The 21,022-nt window shown below is 42.2% G+C and overlaps 1 protein-coding gene across 2 annotated transcripts in view; it reads right to left on the bottom strand.

The window, feature by feature from the left end:
* Gli3 (GLI family zinc finger 3) overlaps positions 1-21,022 on the bottom strand; it is a 265,800-nt gene that overhangs the window by 88,449 nt on the left and 156,329 nt on the right. For both annotated transcript variants that reach the window (XM_076572945.1, XM_015998713.3), the window contains one exon: positions 988-1,193. In XM_076572945.1, the coding sequence (XP_076429060.1) occupies positions 988-1,193 (206 nt within the window). The remainder of the gene's footprint in view (positions 1-987; positions 1,194-21,022) is intronic.

Here is a 21,022-nt window from a genome sequence, read left to right as displayed (position 1 = left end):
AGTTCGGTGAAATGAGCTGCATGGTAATTCTTTACTCTGCAACCACCAGCAGTGGCTTATCTTCTGCAGGGAAGCATGCATAGCCCCCATCAGCAATTAGCAAGGCTTATGCAACTCTGTGTTGATATAGGCAAAGGTTCATATATACAGGGAAGATATAGTGACTATTCCTGGCCCTCCCCAAGACTTAAGGAATGGGTTATAACTTGACAGGAGGGTATGAATAACCAGCTCGAATTTCACGAACCTGTGTGAAAAATTATTACCAAAGAATGAAACCTACATTTTAAGCCTAAAATGAGCATTATCAGGAATTACAGGAATAAAGTCTAACTCTTTCTCTTTGTCCATTGTTCAGTTTTAATCGGCATGCTCAAAGGCTGAAGGCACACATAATGTGGCGCCCCGTCCCCAGCTCTTGATACTTTCAATGTGGCCCACGATGGACCAACAGCAATAACATCACTTAGAAGCTTTTATAAGCACAAAGACTCAGGTCTCCCTCTCCACATTGCTCCAGCCCCCGTGATCAGGATCCCCAGACGATGCACATGCACAGCAGAGTTTGTAAAGCTCTGCTCTCAGGGACACATCTATATAAACGTGTCTTTCCAACATATAGAACACAACATTCAGTAGAAGATGGGCAAAGCACTCAGGGAACTCACACAAGCATGGGATACCTGCAGGGTTTGTCTAATAATGCGTGGAGTGCAGAAGAGAAGGGCATAACAACAAGGAGGGGAGTCAGTCAGACTTTGCTTTGAGTCCCAAGTTACTTAATTTCTCTGTAAACTGCTATCCTTACATAAAATACGAACACTGCCACCCATGGAAGCAGTGTTGTAAGCTGGAATTCAATCTTGAACTTTGTCCCAGTGCCTGTCATGTGGAAAACCTTACCACATACTAGATCGGCTTTATACAGTGCCACAGGTAAAATGCAAGGGTGTCGGGTGATCTGTGGAAGAATTGTCGGAGACTTACCATCTGTAGGGCTCAGCCCTCGGGCAGCTGAGATCATAGAGAGGGATGGGCTGCTGTGCAAGGAGCGGATGTAGTCCATATATGGGTTGATGTAGGGGTGTGGGGGGCTGAAGGGGGACTCCGAAGCCGCAGTTGGGTTACGGTGTGGGGAGATTCTAATGAAGGGCAGGTCTGGATATGTCGGGCTACTAGATAAGGCAGAAGGCCTGGAAACAGAAAAAAAGAGACATATGCATGAGACATGCAACTCCATATGTAAAGGAACATATATATGTTCTCCACAGTCTGTGGAAAGACATGCCGTGGGGAAATTTGTCAGGTATAAACCAAATTTTTTGCACTCTTACCTTTATATTAGGATGGTGTAATCCAGGTAGAAGAATACTATGAAATTAGCTGAGAACAAAAACTGATTTCTGACGTATTTCACAGCACTCTGAAGATAGTTGTTTTTTTTTGTTGTTGTTGTTGTTTGTTTGTTTTTAAGAAAAGCCAGCCTTAGCTAGGTGTGGGAGTAGGTAACCGTGATACCAGAACTCAGGCTGAGGCTGAGGTTCATAAGTTCAAGGTCTACAGTAGTTATTAGTTCAAGCCCAGTCTAAGAGACTCTGTATCAAAATGTGGATAAGGTTTTAGCTCATTGATACAACACCTGATCACAATGTATGGGGAGCTGAGTTTGATCCTCAGTGCAACACACACACAGTCAGCCGCTAGTTTCCCCCATGAAGAAAATCCTCTTAACAGCCAACTGAACTATGACTCTATTTTCCAACTAATCCAAATATTAATGGCACCATTTGAAATGTACTTCTTACTTTATAGTGCTTCCTTATTAAACAAAGCAGAATTTATCTGGTTTGAGCCTCTAGATGGCAAAGCTGCCCATAAGAGGGAAGATCATGCTGTGAGAGATGCAAAGCCAGCCTCTATACCTGTGCACAGGCTTCCAGAGAGCTTGCAGCTAAGGAAAACGGACTTCCACTATTTAAAGGCAACTTCTCTTTTCCACAGGGCCGTACTTAGAATTCTGCTACTGCTCATTTTTCACATGGATCCTTATTAATTACATTTAGCAAGGAACCAACAACTGAGCAGCACCTCTGGGCTTAGAAACCTAGAAAAGGATTGGGTTTCCATCAAGCTCAGGCCCTGGTAAGCAATGAGCTAATGGAAAAGGTTTGGTTTTTTGAACGGCAAACTCTACAATGCTCTCTATGTATTGGATTTCAGAGAGTCCTGTCTGTAACTTCATCCTCATCACACACAGACATTCAGCCACTCCTGGCAACCCCAGGGACAGTCATGTCTAGAATGGTAAGCCTGGAGAGCCTTGTGCCAATGTGCTCCTTCCCTGAAAGACTGTTCCTCCTGGGGATGATCCGGGGATCTGGCTCTGACAGGTTGAACGTGTGTACTACTCCCCGCTTGCCCCATTTGCACAGGCCACGATCAGAAGAACAGGCTCTGGTAGAGACAGAGCCACTGAGAGCACATGTTTAGGAGTGAAACGAAACAAAGTGAAATGCCACTTCCCCCCTGGAGAAGCGGAGACACTGCCACCGGACCCCTGGCCCTGTCATCCTGTCAGACTAGGATCATAACGGAAACGGCTCCAGCAATTGTACTGGGCACGCGAAGCAAAGATCTGATATTCTCTTCCTAGATAACAAGGTGAAATAAGGTGCTGGGAGTACAGAGATTCTCATTTGTAGGTGTTACTCAGATGCTACCTCTGGTGAAGTACAAGCAAACCCAGTTTCCTGAAATTATATACAAAGGATAAGAAGTCTCTAATAAACAGTTCCTGAGAATGGGGTTTTCTTAGCATTTAGTAATGTGTAAAATTACACACACACACACACACACACACACACACACACACACACACACACACACACACAAGCTTAAATATAACATGCATACATGGACAGCTACTGCATGCTATGTACTACACTATTTATGTGTCAATTTGAAAAATTAAAGGCCTTTATTCCACCTGACAAACTGGCAGAAGCTGTCGGTCTACCTCAGCTCTCTACTACAAGAGGAGTTTGCTCCTGTCTCTGGAAAACCATCTTCTAACCTCCATGTGGCCTTCAGTCGCTCGTTAAATCAAGCTCCATTCAGACATGGTACATGGTACACAGGAAGCTCACATTCACTTCTACCAGAAAGAATGGCCAATCCTTCCAATTTGACTCAAAATAATCCTCACCAAACATAAACCCCTCTGTGGGTTTTTTGCTAAGATACCAGCAGACACACAAACAATAGCCACTTCGCTGCGTCCTTAACAAGACACCTCCTGGAAACACTGTGGTGATCCCCAGCAGATCGACCAATATGAAATATAAACTGGTGGAGCATGTCACCCTACTTAGTGGGTTATTTTGTTGTTTTGTTTTGCTTTCAGTTTCGACAAAGACGAGAACCTATTCTGTCTCTAATATCCTGTCCTCATCAGCCCCAATTCCACTTGGGAGAATCATGCCCATGAAGACAAATACATATTCAGAAACCCATGGACGCCATGGAGGGAGGGCTGGAGCACTCACACATCCCAGGGTGAGGCAAGTGACTGGAGGCTCCAAGGTTGCTGTTCTTTACTGCATTCTGTGAAGGAGTGGCAGGTACTCTGCAGCCTCTTTCTGAGCTTTGGCCACAGGAAGACTGCAGGAAGAACTACAGGAGCTTCCCAGAAGGCCTCTAGACTTAGCTACCGTCATCCCCGCAAAGGTGCTGGTCTCGAGGCCATTTATACACTAGTGAGATGCAACAGCACAGCAGAAAGGATATGACTCCAAGATCCAGAGATAAAGCTGGTAGACTTTAACCAGCTGCCAAATGGGTCGCAGACAGATGCGCTCAGAGATACAGATCACTGTTTACAAACAAGGTGACCGGGACAGGCTTCAGGGAAGAGTGCAAAATAAGCACGCTGCTCATTAACTGCCCTCAGGAAACAAGTCATCTGGTAAATCCAAGCCATCCACTTCTCCTGCACGAACAGGAAAGTGTTTCCCAATGGTGACTCAATGAGGACTCATCGGGAATCCTGAGGACAGGCATCAGTCAGTCGGTGGAGGGAAGGTATGGGGAAGGCAGCTCTACGGCTGGCAGCTGTACGATCGAGGCACAGTCTCCATCCTTACTGTGCTTTGCTGGCGGGGATGGGGTGGGGTGGGGAGGGTTGGGGTAGTGGGCTGTCTATCTTGCTCTTTATATAAGTCTTACGACTGTGCCTGGTACCCAGGCTTACCCAGGGGTGGGGTGGAGCGGGGTGGGGTGGGGTACGGGGCTGTCTATTTTGTTCTTTATATATATATATGTTATGACTGTGCCTGGTACACAGGCTTACCCATAATACACAAGGGCATTTATACATCTGAACATGTAAAGTTATATCATACAACATATAAACAGGCAACACATATCAGGACTGGCACACGTGGAATGCTACATAATTTCAGATCTTGAAATACTGGGAGTTTTGGTTTTTAAAGACATTCTAGTCAGGTATGGTGATGCACACCTTTCATCCTTTAATCTCTGCACTCCTGAAGTGTGTGATTTCTGAGTTTGAGGTCATCCTGGTCAAATGAGAGAGAGACTGACTCTCAGAACAAATTCATATTCACAGCAAAATCAAGCTATCAAGCTGTAGTACAGACTTCTGGTCCCCTGAACCACACACAGGCAGATTCCTGGCATTGTCAATCTCCCCTAAGAGCACACGGCCTTCCACTCAGCTTCTTTCACTCAGTGATGAGTACTTGTTTCCTTAAGTGTTCTTTCGCTGATGAAAACCTTCCTTCCTCCCCATTGTGTGTGTTCACTCTGCAGTAATGGATTTCATTATGATGTTTATACATGTACATAAATGAACTTGATAAGATTCATTGGCCATTATCCTCGTTTATCCCACATCCTCATGTGCAACATCACAAATAGTTCGATTTCTTTTTTTAAAAAAATCTAGATTCCACATGACAGAAAATAAATAATATGTGTCTTTGAGTTTTGCTTGTTTGAACATAATTCCATTCCATCCATCTTCTTGGAAATGACATAATCCTGTTTGTCTTTAAAAACTCATTTCTTTTCAGCATCATGTAATACTCTATTAATCGGATGAGCCACAGTTTACTTATCCATATCACTACTGAAGGTATCGTGGACAATTGCAAATTTTGGCAGTTACATTTACAGCTGCTATGAGCATCTATTTATAGTCTCCAACGCAGCAACTTGAATAAGAGTCCTTTTGTCCTCGTCCCTGAAGAACCTCCTTGGATTTCCCAAGACTCCCTTGGTAAAGTCAGAGAACCACATGAGGTTGTTAAGATCATGAGCTCACTAATGAAATGCAGGGCCTTTCGTGAAAGGACCTGAATGTGGGCTACAACTCACTCCTACTCACATGAGATGGGTGTCCTGGGACTCCAGCAGCTTCCTCCCTGCTGCTGTGAGAGCTAGAAGGGATACATGTAAACTCCATGCCCATCATTTTTGAAACTGGCCAATAAAAGCTCTTTCATTCTACAGCCCTAAACAATGTCCACATGACAATTTAGCTTCCAAGCACTGCAGTGGATGTGGGTCTACCTTCCATACTGCTCCATTTCTCTGCATACTCTGAGGTGGACTTCCCCATCAGACCCTATGTGGTGGTTTGAATAAGGATGGTCCACAGAAGCTCATATATTTGAATGCTTGGTCATCAGGGATGGGGAGTAGAGCACAAAAGCATCAACAGGAGGCATCTAGGATGTACGGATCATGAAACATGAACCATTAACCAGGACTCAGGACAGAGAGGACAGACAAGTAACCACGACAGCTAAGTTCACATATTGAAATTGCTCATAGTAGTCACAATCAATTAAATTTAGGGGAAAAAGTACAGATATACAATATTTTTCAAAATTTATAAAAAGTTTGGTGATTTTCCCCCCTCAAGATAGGGTTTTCTCTGCAGAGCCATGGCTGTCCTGGAACTTGCTCTGTAGACCAGGCTGGCCTCAAACTCAGAGATCTGCCTGCTTCTGCCTCTGGAGTGTTGGGATTAAAGGTGTGTGTCACCAGTATCCAAAAAAAGGTTTGGTGATTTTAAAAGTAGAATAAATAATACAATATTTACTATTATTGAACAAAGACAGACTTCTTAAGTCAGTGGTCTAAGTGCCAAGTAGACAGCAGAAGACAGTGTATATGAACTTTTGAGAGTGGAGAAAGCTGTCCCTAAGGCAAATCAGAGGCATTTCTTGTGCGTGGAGAAGCCAAGAAAATCATACACACTGACACATGCCCTCTATTTACGTACCATATTATAGGACCAGTGTCAAGGCTTATAGAGAAAATGGACTTTATTCTGCCCAGAGATGACTGCTAAGACCAATTTGATGAAAAAGTCACTGCAATGATCTCTGTTGACAGATTAAAATTCCAAGGTTGAAAAATTAAATGAAAGTCCATCCAGTCAACTATGATATACAGTGCTTCTTTTTTTAGTGAAAAACCTTTTACAGAACACACTACTGGCTCAATTAAGTCCTTAGGAGATAATGGAGATCCCATAGTTCTTCCTGCCTACTTAATCATTTAACAATAACAAAAGGTTGAATAAATCTAACTGTATAGATTTAATTTTATATTTCATTATATATTTTATCTTTTGTGTGAGTACACATATGTACATGTAAGCATACATCATGGTACACAGATGAAGGTTGGAGGACAACTTGGAGTTGTTGGTTCTCTCCTCCCACCACACAGGTTCCAGGCATGGGTAGTGAACTCCAGCTATGGCCTTTGGTGCCATGCACCTGGAGGAGCTGGCTCTCTCCTCCCACCACACAGGTTCCGGGCATGGGTACTGAACTCCAGCTATCGCCGTTGGTGCCATGCACCTTTACTACCTTGGCCATCTTGCCTGCCCTCTGACACTTTAGAAACTGGGGTAGGAAAGGGAAAGCTGGGGGTAAACCAGCAGGCCTCACTTAGATGACAGGTGACAAAATGCTCTCTAAATAACAAGTTTTCAATATTACTACAGATGTATATATTACACTCAAAACCATAACATTAAGTCTAACTTTCAAACAAATGGAGTATCAATACCCTATACGAAAGTCCCCATTTTTGCAATGTGTAATAAAATCGAACTTTTCTTTCTCTCTTAAAAAATGTACTGTGTATCCAGCAACATAGTTAATGTAATGATTAGTGCTAATTGTCAACTAGATAGAGTATAGAATCATCTAGGAGACAGGTCTCTGAGCACGCCTATAGGGAATCGTCTTAATTGTGTTAATTGAGGAGGCAAGACCCACCCACTGTGACTGGCACCATTTGTCCTTTTACCTCCAAATGTGCAGCACAACATATGCTTGCATTTACGAGTGTGCACACACACAAAATAATACACTAAGTAATTAAATGTAAAAAAAAAATCTAAAGTGTTAGAGACATAACCCCGCCCCCCTTCCTGGATGCTAAATAGCCAGCTGCTTCATTGATTATCCTGCCATGATGGGCTGTACTCTTGAACTGTGAGCCAGAACAAACCATTTCAAGGTATTTTATCAGAGCAACAAAAAAAGATGCTAAAACAATATATTAAAAACAGTGAGTTTCAGGACAGCCAGGGCTACATAGAGAGACCCTGCCTCGAAACAAACAAACAAACAAAATGTATTTTAATACATTATGCATTTTATATTACACAAATACATATTAGTATATAAGAAGTGTGATAATCAATCATTGTGTTCCAGTTCTGTGATAAAATCCACAGAGACATATTTCAATTATACACAGTGGCCACTGAGTAGGTGAGAAGTATGCTGTTAACTGCAAATCCTTTTCTAGCCCTGGAACTGTGAACTGAAGGGTATGAGCTGCTTTCCACTGCTGGAATCTAGGGCACCTCAGCTGTTTCTGAGAAGCCTTCCCAGCCGTCTGTGTTAACAGTGTACAGACACTGCCCTTTTCTCCCCTCCTTTCCAGAACTAATAGATTGCTCTTTTTGAATACCCATTCTTTTCCTATGGATTTTTCTTCCTCGTATGGGGGTATCTAAATCCCCACGTGGAGGCCAATCTAGACAAAGTCAGAGGGGCTTCTTTCCCTCAATGTCCAACTCCCCTTGGCCTGTGCATTTCTAGGTATCTCCAGACACAGAGAAAAATCTTGGACTCAACATCTTTCACAGAGTGAATGAGATTTTTAAACTTTGTTTTACTCTACTATTATTAGGTCTCAATGGATAAGACAGGCAATAGTTTAATTTTTACAAAGAAATCACAGGCTTTCCTTCTTAGTTGCAGGGAATACATTCCAGGACAGACAGGGACACACACACACACACACACACAACACACACACACACACACACACACACACACACACACACACACACACACACACACACACACACACGCCGTGGAGGCCTGAAACCAAGCAAGTATGGTATTGTAAGAGGTTACAAGCAACAATAAAATGGGACAATTGTAAGGATATACTTCAGTTGACGTTATTTAAAACACATGGTCTGTTTACATGTGAAAGCATCTACTTTATGTTTTTGAATTTCAGAAACAGAAGGCACAGATACGGAGACAGCTAGTGAAAACAGAAAGCAATTAGCCTAGTACCTGTAACATGGTAAATGTTTAGTAAATCTTGGTCCCTACAAGCCTCATGTCTGTAGCTGTTATTGCCTGGGGAAGGACAGTGACCTCACTGCCACAGTCTGCTTGTAATAATTTTCCTCTTGGCTCCCATGGGGCATTAGCTGGTCTGAAGCCAGTAAACCCAGCTACTGGACACCCTTGGCATTCTCTAGGAGACCCCACATCTCACTTCTTTAATAGTGCTTTGATTCAGCCTTAGTAAAACTTAATGTGTGTTTCCTGAAGTAGGCATAGTTATTTCCTAATTTTAGTTCAACAACTTCCTTTTCATTTTTAAAAGAGGGCACTTTCTAAATAAATATTTTATTTTATTATTTTATTTTATTTTATTTTATGTGTATGGGTGTTTTGCCAGAGTCATATCTCATGGAACTGGAGTTACAGGTGGTTGTGAGGCACCATATAGGTGTTTGGAATTGAATTAGGGTTCTCTGGAAGAGCGTCAGTGAGTGATCTTAACTACCAAGTCATCTCTACAGTCCTAGAACTGTTTTTCTTTAAAAATAAGCAAGAATTTTAAATAATTTTTGTTCCATCTGTCCCTTCATTCTACAGATTCTATTTTCTAAAATTTGATAAATTTCTAAATCCATATCAAAGGTAATATTCAAATGGGCAAAACAGGAGAGGAAGATGGTCAACAACCCCCAGGCATAGTCTTCAGAATCTCCAGGAATAATGTGGACAATGGTGATGAGAACAATTCAATCACCTATGAATATGTCTATCTTTAATAGCAATAAAGAACAGAATTTTTGTAGGAGAGAAAATCCAGAGTCTAGCCTCCAGAGGACAGAGAAAAACAGCTCCAGTCAGCCAACTCTAGGAGACACAGCTCATGACAGACAGTCTAGAGAGGTCTGTACAGTAGCCCTATTCATGGGTATCATAAAGAGTATAGAAAAAGGAGAATGCAGCAAGGGGTGGATATGCTGTGCTTTCATTCATGAAACAGCTGTGAGACCATTTCAAAACGACCCCTGCTGAGTTAGTACCACAGTCACCTGGCCCCAGTGGCATGGGCAGGGCACAAAACAGATCCCTGGGTCCTGGGGTAAGGCACTGGTGGCATAGTGGACTGAGAGGCTTGGAACAGGGTTGAACTGTGACCATCAGAAGACACAGACTCAGCTTGGAACAACTGAAGGACACCATTTCAAAAAGACCCCAGTCAGAAGATAGCACTTCACAGGTGGAGTTTCAGATACTGGCCACACCACTGGTCTCAGCTGTTGGTGCTGGCCCTGTGCTTATGTGACTCTGTGACACAAAGAGCTGCTTAGAATCTTGGCTGTGACCAGATGTCCCAAAGGAAGGTCCAGTTGCCAGAGCAGAACTACTGAGGAGCAGTAGGCACGCAACAAACAGGAAGCCAGTCCTTCATGCTCTGAACACTCACCTACGTGTCCTTGCTCCTTCCCATTTCGCTTTCCTCTACCCTAGAAAACACAGGTTACTTAGTGAGGTATGTACTACCTCTGCAGCTAAGCCTCTCGAGAACCAGGACTAGCTTTCTTCATTTATTTCTCTTCAGCCAACTTCTAGCAAAGGCTGCCTCACCCCCTCCCCACTCTTCCATTTCCTCTTCAAGGTATCTTTCTCCTCTACTTTTTCTTTAAAACCAGCACCATCAGTCTAACCCTAAGTTTCTTGGTTGCTGCTGTTGGTACTGCCTCCCCGCTCCCATTTCCAAACATATCCACAATAAATAATCTATTAGTACAATTGGTAGGTACTTTTAGTGCTCCTTTGACCCCTAAAATGATGGGTGCTGATGAGATGACTAACGTTCTGACTCTTACTGTACGGTCATTACTGGCTTGCCTTTGATAGTGATTGTCTTTGCAGACAATGCTTTAGTTGCAGTGATACAGGGGTGGAGGTTTGAATCCCAACTGCCTCTCTGGCACAGCAAAACAACACCTCAACTGTGCAACAGCCTGATGCCTACTGAACAGAGCAACATTCAGAGTGATTTCAAATAAGTAAACAAAGGAATAAGCTTTTAAAAAAATAAATACATCCAATGTGTCATCTAACTCCAGATCTTCAACTTTCCATGTAAAGATACAAGTAAATGAGGAATTGAACAGCACGACTCTGTAAAACTACCAATCCTGAGGCAATGGCCTCCAGTAAACTATATTCAATCCTGAAGTGCTTAAGGGGTGAGCAAGGGTGTTCCAAGAAATCACAGAAAATACAAATTTCTGAATGAATCCTAACACACCGCAAACAGCTGAGAAAGTAAGAAAGACAGTGTAAGATATGAAAGATAAACTCTAGAGAGGTATAAATACTGAAAAGAAGACAAATTGAAAAAATATAAACAAAAAACACATTAAATAAAATAGAAGGCACACTGGAATGCCTCAACCCTGGAATGTACCAAAGACAGGACAGAATATTGGAGACTGAAGAAAAGTTGAGGAACTTCAACATTCAAATAAAGAAAAGATAAATTAATAATAAAAAATGAATACTAACTTCAAGATAGACAGAACACTATGAAAAGATACAATCTAAGAATCGGGGGCATAAAACAAGGGAAAGGAATTTTGTTCTAAAGACAATGCATTTTCAACAAAATAATAATAGAAATTTTTCTTGAGCACCTGGGGTTCTTACCTATACCTGTATCCTGAACTGTTTCTCCTGAGTACTCACTGGTGATACATAGTCACACACACACACACACACACACACACACACACACACACACACACACACACACACGGGCGGGGGCAAAGAAAGACTGTCTAGACAACAAAGTAGAGAAACAAGGGTGAGCAGGGTGAAAATAGAGAGGGATGAGAACAAGAGGAACTGAGAGTATGTTCAATAAATATTCAGTATATGTCTGTAGGAAGTTTTATTTAAAATGTACAAAAGGCAAAATAATACCTGGGGTCCAAAAGAAAATACACATAAAAATATAAACATTTTGATTTTAAAAAGTCATGTTTAGCAAACAGCCAAGTCCCAGGTAAGAGCTAACCACACTGGCAAACTTCCAACATTTGTCTAGGTTCCACATCCTTCTATAATGAAGAAGCCTATCCTTCACATTGTGAAAATGTGAGTTTGAGCCATGATATCCCCAAACTATAAGGGGGAAATAACTCTGAAGTACACATTCTCCAGACACAACAGCAATGATGTACACATGAACTAACAGAGACTGTGACAGCATGCACAAGACCTGCAGAAGCTCAAACCAGACAAAAATCCCAGCATAAAGGAAGGGAAGTGGGTACAAAGTTCCACTCCCAACCACGACACTATTTACAAACACTTTGGGAATAGAGGGAAACTAGGTTCTCTTCAATGGCATATCAGCCACACTCCAGCGTGCTATGCTCCATGCTCAGGAACAGTTGCCAACCGAAACTGAACTCCCTGCTTTTTAGTGGCTTCTTTCTTTGTTGTTTTAAGACAGAGAATAAAGTTGGGTGGGTAGGGAGCAGGGAGGCTCAGGTAAGACTTGCAGGATGGAAAATAATATAACAAAAAATATATTATATGAAATTCTCAAAGAATTTTTAAAAAAGCAGTAAGAAGATGAATCAACCCATGGTTGTACATTTGCCTGGATGGTTTGACAGTTTTAGATAAGCAGATGTTTCTAAAATCTCAGAAGCAATAATTCTGGATTTTTCTCTTGAAAAGTCACTATTAGGTATGAATCAATCATTAAAAACGCAATGTTAAGAGTCCAAGAAATTAATCCTGACTTCACATTGAGCCTACTTTTAGACTTAGAGGGTAGATGTTTACAGCAAAGACAGGTGTATGTGGAATTCTGAGCCAGAAAAGTAAGGCTCCATCGTTCATCAGAAAATGAGTCTTCTTTTTCCTTTCTTCATCCCTGTGACAGTACTGCTGCCATCTTTGCAGCCACTGATGCCCTCTCTGGGGCACTCTCCTCCTCCACGCTGATGCTATTTCCAGAGGAAATGAGAGGGCCAGGTTTATGCTGATGAGGCTTGATAGTGATTGATTAGATGAGCCGGGCCATACAGCCAAACAAAGCTCCAGCGCTAAGGCCAGAAGCTCATACAACACAGGAGTTCTCCAAGTGAGTTTCCGGCTACTGCATATTCTTATACTAACAGGTTTTTCTGTCCAGGTTTGTACATTTTATCTCTATCTTTACTCTTCCAAATCCTCAAACTGCTTGGATAGGACAGAGGTGTTTATAACACACACACACACACACACACACACACACACACACACACACACACACACACACACACACACACTTCTAAGCCTGAACTTTTAGAGGAAATTGAAGAGGCTTTGTGTCAAGTACGACTAAATCCAGCCTTTCCATATCAAACCTCTGCTAGAAAATTACTGTGCAGATGATAAGGCAGAAAGATATAATAAAAAGTGACTCTACTCAATTTACACTGCAATATTGGTATGACTGAATATTTTTCATTCAGGTGCCTGATAAAATCACTAAGCTGTATTGCAGATAAATAAAGGAGGCTTCTGTCAAGAATAAACACCATTAATCATGAAGCCTTACCCTCTCAGAGCTTGGGCTATGCATCTTCACAAATACACGCTCAGCCAGCCCGCAGCACACGCTTCCCGCTTTACCCCTGCCAGGCTGAGGAGCCCTCGTTTTTCATTTTCTAAGATGTAGGCAGCAGAAGCATTGTGAAAACATTCTCTCGACATTTTAACTTTGCAGTTTTCCAAGAAGGTTCACTATTGTAAAATTTGGGAAACGGGAGCTGAGATCTTAGTGGGGAGAGAAGGTGACAGAGAAGCTTTTTCTTTTTCTTTTTGTTTCTGCTAAAGACAAACAAGCACACATTTCCAACTCTAAAGTGACATGACTTTAAAGATGCAGGGTTTTGAAAAAGACTTCTGTCTCACTTTCAGGTTTTGATTTCATTATTAAAAGAACTCTGAAAGACTTACTCAAATGTAGTTTTTATTTTAAAAGCTTTTACCACTACGGTCCATGGACAAAGAAAAGGAAATGAAAACAAAATAATTTTATTAAGAGACACCTGAAGCTTCCTCAGGGGTACCACTTCACCAATAAGGACAAAAAAGCATACAGATTATAAAATACACCCCAATTTCAGAGTTGTTCAAGGATGGGAGGAAAAGAAGCAGAACCTCAGGCACGTGAGTTAAGTTTGGGATTAGGTTTGTATAAGGTAATCTGCTCTTTGCCAAATCTCTGTGCTGTGTGAGACACTATGCTAGGTGCTCCAGGCATACCCGCCATTGATTCCTAGATAGAAAATGGGATGGGATGGTGAGCAGAGTTGGAGAGATTAAGTAATCTGACAGAAACCTATGGCTCATGGAAGAAAATAAAAGGATATGAGCATGCACAGGATAGAGTCATGTTTTCAGAATCCCTTTCAGTGTGTCTGTACAAAAGGAAAAACAAAACCAAACAAACAGAAAAACAATGAGCAAACACAGACATTGCCGTAATAGCCCATTCTCCAGGGCTTTTGCAGCTGAAAACAAAGGCCAAGGAAAGTGCTCAAAGATCCTGTTAACCTGTGGCAGAGCTGAGAATAGAACCTGGCTCAGGACCTGCTACCATGAACAGAGAAGACTGATGGTACTAGAGGAATAACCAGCCTGACATGGTGCCACACACCTTTTATCCTGGCACTCAGAAGGCAGAGACAGGTGGATCGCCCTGGTCTTCATAGTGAGTTCCAGGTCAGCCAGGGATACCTGGTGAAACGCCGATAAGAGAGGATAATCAGAATCCTTGGGCTTAATTTTCTGGAATTACATGCTGAAACCCAGGAAAGCAACATTGCTGTAGACTAATGTAGCAAATATACAGTCAGGTAGAGAGGGCCTATTCTTAGAGGTAGTAATTCTTCAGTGAGGCCTGTGCCCAAGGATCATTACCTGTGACACACATGGAGTATCATCAGGTGCTGTGTTTTAGCTCACCGGAAACCTAATATCAGCGCTCACCAGAAGCAGGAAGTACCTCTGCTGGGCAAAAACAACTGAACCTCAGAGTTGTCTGGATCACTTTTACTGTCACAGAAGCCTGTGCCCTGAGAATACTCAGCCATTTAGGGAACTCTTAATGCTCAGATACCATGAGGCTAGTTCAAATAAAGCCAGAAAAAGAGAAGAGGAGGAGGAGGAGGAGGAGGAAGAGGAGGAAGAGGAAGGAAAGGAGAAGGAGGATAAAGAAGAGGAGGAAGAAGAGGCAGCGGCAAAAGCAGCAGCTCCTGGGAAAGCCTCTTCAAGAAAGATCTGAGTAGAAATAGATCTGTATTGTTTCCATCAGTATAGTATGTTCAGCCTTTCCTGACAAAATCTTTCATCTCGGAAATTCCAGGAGAGAACTATTTCTAGGTGCAGGACTGATAAATGTAGGCTCCTGGTTTGATACCATAAACGTCATGTGCTTGAGTAAAATCAAGATTCCTGTGAATGTGCAAGTAACAACCAAGCAAACAAAAAAATCACAGGTTAAAACAAACCAACAAAACCAACTGAGGCCATTGGGATGGCTCAGCTAGTGAAGCTGCCTATGGCCAAGTCTGACATCCTGAGTCTGCATCCCAGAGCCTACACAGTGAAAGGAGAGTGCCTAGTCCAAGTTGTCATTCGACATACATACGTATGACATGGTCTGCACAGATGCACATAGACAAAAATAGACAGACAGGTAGGTAGGTTGGTAGGAAGGTAGGTAGGTAGGTGGATGGATGGATGGATGGACGGATGGACGGACAGATGAATAAATAGACATATTTTTAAGCTGAATTGTCTGGAATTTAGGTTTAACCTGCCAACAAAAAATTTTATAAGAAACATCACATTTCACCACACAGAGACCTGAAAACCCTCTTTCACTATGAATATTCATTTGCTATCACTTGGAATACTTTTGTTCTCATTCCCCAATTAATTTTCAAAAAATTTAAAAAAAATCATACTTTGAAAATAATCATATGTATATAATACACATATATACTAATGTATATAATGTCTTAATCATATCTGTTCCTACTCTTCTTTCCCAGAAATTTGCTCTTAAGACAGCTAAATTTTGCAAACTGTATAATTATGCTGCAGACACCTGCAATGAGGTATAATGCATTCAAAAATCAATAATCTGCTCTTTATTGATGGAAGTTTAAAAGCATAATTTTGAATTTGGGAGATATTCTCTGTTCCAGCTATAAGATATGCTTCAGAAAATTAAAAAAAGAAAATACACAGAAGAAAAAGCAACAGCCACGGCTGAGCATCTGAATACTACTTGCTTTTGTTATTTCTACACAGAAGACAATGTACTTTTGCAAATGATAACGACAGGATTTACAAATGTAAATGTCTAAAATTCAGAAACAGGAATGATGAGATAGCTCAGATGCAGCTTCCACTTAAATGGAATGGATGTGCCCCCATGGCACAGCTGACACTTACTAATTGGACATGAGGGGACCAACCTGCACTAGCTGCCCTCACTTGCCTTTTCCACACTCAAAGGAAAGCAAACAGCTTAGCAGCCCTTCCTTCACTGATTTAATGACTGCAGAATGGCCAGGTTAACAACTTGAATGAATCTCGACTCCTCTTACTAATGACATTTAAAAAATGTCTTTAGGTCCCCATGTTAGAGTCATTTAGCAAGTATTCTGCTTGGCAAAGACCTCAGGCAGATGGAAGCTATAGACTGAACACATAAGCCAGAATCAAATGGACTGGAAGAACTAGGAGACTTGTGGCTCTGAGGAATGTAATTCATGCAGAAAAGCGTTGTCAGAGCAGGGCCAGGGAACCTCGTGGGAAGAAAGCAAAATAAACAGTTCAACAAAGAAAACAAAGACTGGCCAATGGCCTTTTCTAAAGCTTGAGTACACTGAGACTTCAGTGGGTGCCCACAAAAAGACTGCAACAAAGAAGACCCTTGCAAAGCAAATAGACCTAGGAAGGAGCTTCCCTCCCTCGACATACTGGGGGAGGGACTGCACTCCGCTTTTCCTTCCCATTCAACCTCTCCGTCTTTCAAGGCAAATCTCTCCTCCCTACAAATAGAAGCAGCAAACAGACCCACAGAACCCAAGTCTCTGTCTAGGTTGAAGGATGCAAAGGCGGAGAACTCAACCCAAGTTCATTATGATGAAATGGACATTCGCTTCGGATCACAGAAGTAAATCACAAAAGTGTGCACATGAAGAAGCTAGCCAGGTCAGATCCCTACAGCCTGCTGCCTACCTTTCACGAATGAGCAGCCATTCCTGAAATGTTCTAGGACTTGCAGAGAGTGTATACAATTCACACCTGTGTCACTTTTGCAGAGGTGAATGACATGCACCAAGGCACAGAGCAGCTTCATGAAGCAGGCCTTTCCTGTTTTTAGTCCCACAATCCATCTATTCCCAGAGAATCTTGAGTTGGGGGAACTTTCTTTCTATGCAATGACTGCATGCACTACTACAGACCTAAAAACCAAAATCAAAGGAGGCCAGAGTTTGGTCATTTAAACAAGATTAAAATACTTCAAGCTAACCTCTTTACTTTTCCTGACTACTTGCATTAAAATGGAAGACCACGCAGGCTTTGAGTGGGCATACTGTTTTTTTGTTTGTTTGTTTTGTTTTGTTTTGTTTTGTTTTGTTTTGTGTGTGTGTGTGTGTGTGTGTGTGTGTGTGTGTGTGTGTGTGTGTGTGAATACATTGATGATGCTATAAGATAGCAACCTAACATGGAAGGTCACATAACACAAATATAATCTAACCCAACTTTAAGTTAAATAGTGTAGCCCCAGCAGAGAAGATGTGAAGAATCAGAGTACTCAAGAGAAGTCAGATCTCCTGTTATGACTTAGGTTTGTAAAGCTGTTCGTGGAAATTCCCCCAGATGTTTATAGTGCATGCTGAGAACACTTGAGGCTAGAAATATAGGCCATTTGTTCTTTGGAGGAACTAGAGTTTAGTTTATCAGTCAAAAGCAGTTTGTAGAAAGCTAGCAGGTCTTTCCTCATGTGCAACATAAATTACAGTAACAAGTTTCAGTGATTTCTATTCTCAGTGGGGGAAATCATTTACGTGGATCCCTCCTCCCAACTCCACAATGGGACATACTGTTTACTCCCTTATGCATTTAGCAGTTTTAAATATTATTAGAATGCATTTCAATGAAGGTATGACTCTCCTTTAGTGTCTAACTCCCAGGGAGTAAAAGATGCATATGCCCGTGGACATAACTCCTGTAAGCTAAGCCCTTGCTACCTGCAGTGGCTCAAGCTAGAGCACCGAGCACCTTGGAAACAAGTTACAGGTGGGAGCCTAGCAGTGAAGGGCCTTCTATAGAGGACCCTTCTAAAACGCCTTTAAAAGTTCACGGGGCCCCACTTTCTGTGGGTCTACTGTGCATCAGTCCCGCTGTGTCTGGGAAACACAATTTCTTGGGAATCATCACCACCTCTGGCTCTAATTATCTTTCTTCTTCCACATAGATCCCTGAGCCTTGAGGGGAGGGCGGTGATAAAGACATCCCATTTAGAACTCTGTGTTCCAAAGTCTCTCACTCTCCAGGCTTTGTTCAGCTGAGGGTCTCTCTGCTAATTCCCATCAATAGCAAGAAGCTTAGCTAGACAAAACCCCAGCAGGGAGAGGTGGGCACAAAGTCCTACCCCTAACCAAGAAGCCATTTGCAATTGATACCTGCTGGGCGAGGGCTCATCAGTTTTCTCCAATGGAGTGATGCTGGCTATACAACACACTCCAGGGCAAGCCTCATGCCTAGCAGTAGTTGGCCAACACAAAGCAGTCATCAGGTTTTTGTTGTTGTTGTTTGTTTGTTTAATGTGCTTTTTTTGTTTGGTTTGTTTTGGCTAGGTGGGCTTTTTTCTTTCTTCTTTCCTTTTTTGAGAGAGAGAGAAAGAACAGGGAGTTGTAGGATAGCTGAGAAGAGTAGAGGGACAGGAAAGATATCAACAAAATACATTATACGATTTTCTTTAAAAATAAAGACAATTGTTCTTACTGCAGAGGTACATGTGATTCACTCCAGTGTTTGCTCAGATCTTTAGACTGAAGCCAAGCTTGTGTTCTTGTAACAGTCCCAAGTGAGAACTTGGTGTTATGACTCTGTCCCTCTAGTTGGATAACAAAGTTTCAAGTACTTTCCAACATCTGAGATGCCATTTGATCCATAACATTAGGTCAGTGGATTACAGGCAGCTTGTGGCTCTGGGTCACAGATCTGTACAATTTGCTTTCCTAAAAATGTACCTTCATGCTCAATGGCAGCTCCTGGCCTGCTAGCTTTTCTTTTCTCCTGCTATGAAGACAAAAAGGAAAGAGGACTCGGGTCACAGAGATGGCTCAGTACTGGTTAGTGTTTAGTGCTGAAGGTAAAATACAAGTTACTGGAGGAGAAAAGTAAGCATCAATCATACTCCTGTAATCCGCAATAATGATTGGCCTGCCCTGCCCACTGGTGCGATAGGGGCACAAACATCATGGGAGCTTGTGATTAAAGTCCCACTCCACAAGATGAAACCCATACCAGGAACATCATCAGGCTACGAACCTATGGCCAAACAAGTCATAGGCCCTAGGGGAGAGCCTAACTACTATTATGCTGCTAAACAGACATAGCATGAAACTGACTCCTAATGACTTATCATTACACCCATAGATCAATTCATCTCTCAACCCTCATCTGAGAAGCTTCTCTTTGCAGCAAATGGTATTTAACATAGAGGTCTACAACTGGCCATCTTGTAGAGAATAAGAGACTTTAGAATGCTCAATACTAAAGAGAACATATATATCCTACCCTGCCTTCCCCCGCCTCATCTAAGATTCAAAGATCAGTGTAGAAACAGGGGTAGAAAGAGTGAAAGCAGAGCTAATGGATGACTACAAGGTAAAACAGTGTCTTCTGGACAAAGCAGGACAGCTGTACATATGAACCCATAGCATTTGCAACAGCATACCAAAACCTGTGCAGGCCCAAACCAGGCGAAATCCCAGCAAGGAGAGAAGAGCTGGGCACATAAGCCCACCCCTGCGGTGGAGCTTCCTACCAGCAATTGTGAGATGCTGGGAGACAGAGACATGGTTTTCTTTAAGAGTGTAGCTCCTGGTAAATCAACCACACATCCAGGCAGCACAAATTGGTCTTGGGGAAGAGGGGGAACAAAGTTGAATGGGGGTGGCTCTAAGTAGTTAGGCAAGGGGAGTGAAAATAATCCAAACATGCTGGAGTCTCAAACAACTCATACATCCTTTAAGTTAAAAACAAAGTTCTTTTAAATAAGCACAGAGGGGTGAGGGATCACTAGATCCAGTTTTGTACTTGAGGTTTTGTCAACTTCAAGAGTTTGTGGTGGTTGTTTCTGTGTTCCTCCAGTTTTAAAATTTGGTGCACTGTCACTATTTCAACTAAGTCAAAACAACGAAACTGCAATGTAAGGATGCCAATACCTGCTCTGGTATGCAAAACAAAAATGGCAAAGATTATGCATCAAAATTTTCCAGCATGGTTACCTGACAAATGTTCTGTAAAAACAGGCTACCTCACTACATATTCTTTCCTGCTCATTCTTTTCAGTGCGCTTGGATTGTCCAAGAGGCAAAATCTAGCTAATTTGTCATTTAGTATTCAAAGAGTTCACAAGCCATTACTAGAAACATATCTGCTAACATTTTATTTTCCTGGTGAATGAATTTCCCTGGGGGCAGGTACGGGGATACAGCAGTAACAAGAATGAGTGGCAGGTAGCCCTGTGTTCTGGGCCCTTGATTCCCTGGGGAAAGGACTTAAAGGAACCTCCTGGGCCGCTAGAGGAAATGGCCTGCCTTGGGGTAGTGCAAAGTGCGCTCCGATACCTAAGAGAAGGATGGACACACAGAAGCGGTGGCCTTAGCTCCAGCTGGGGTAAGATTTATGTTGTAAAACTCACTTCTACGTGTCTTCTTTCGGGGGTAAATTTTGTTAAAGTTAAATTTTATAGAATTCATATTTTGAAAACTAAATCAAATGAATGCAGTAAATTTCTGTTTTCTTTGAAGGCAGGCTTAACATGAGTGGAAGCATTGTACTCCAAGAAAAAAGTCGGTTCCAGTCCAGTACCTCCCAGGCCCCCACAACAGGTCTGACAGCAGACTCTATAGAGTCGGCAGCTTCCGGTTCAGTGACCGTGAATGCCTCAGTCAATATCTGCTCCGGACCGTGTTGCTGAGCGCAGCACAAAGAACACAGGAATTTTTTCCAAGAAGCTACTGCTCAGGCTCTGTGAATGTATGCTGTAATTAGGGCCTGCTTTCTCTGCAACTGAGGAGCAGATTCAATATTTCAGTCAT

This window comes from Peromyscus maniculatus, chromosome 5, assembly GCF_049852395.1.
Source record: "Peromyscus maniculatus bairdii isolate BWxNUB_F1_BW_parent chromosome 5, HU_Pman_BW_mat_3.1, whole genome shotgun sequence".
Lineage (NCBI taxonomy): Eukaryota > Metazoa > Chordata > Mammalia > Rodentia > Cricetidae > Peromyscus > Peromyscus maniculatus.
Note: the sequence above shows the minus strand (reverse complement) of the source record. Positions and strands in the feature narration are given on the sequence as shown.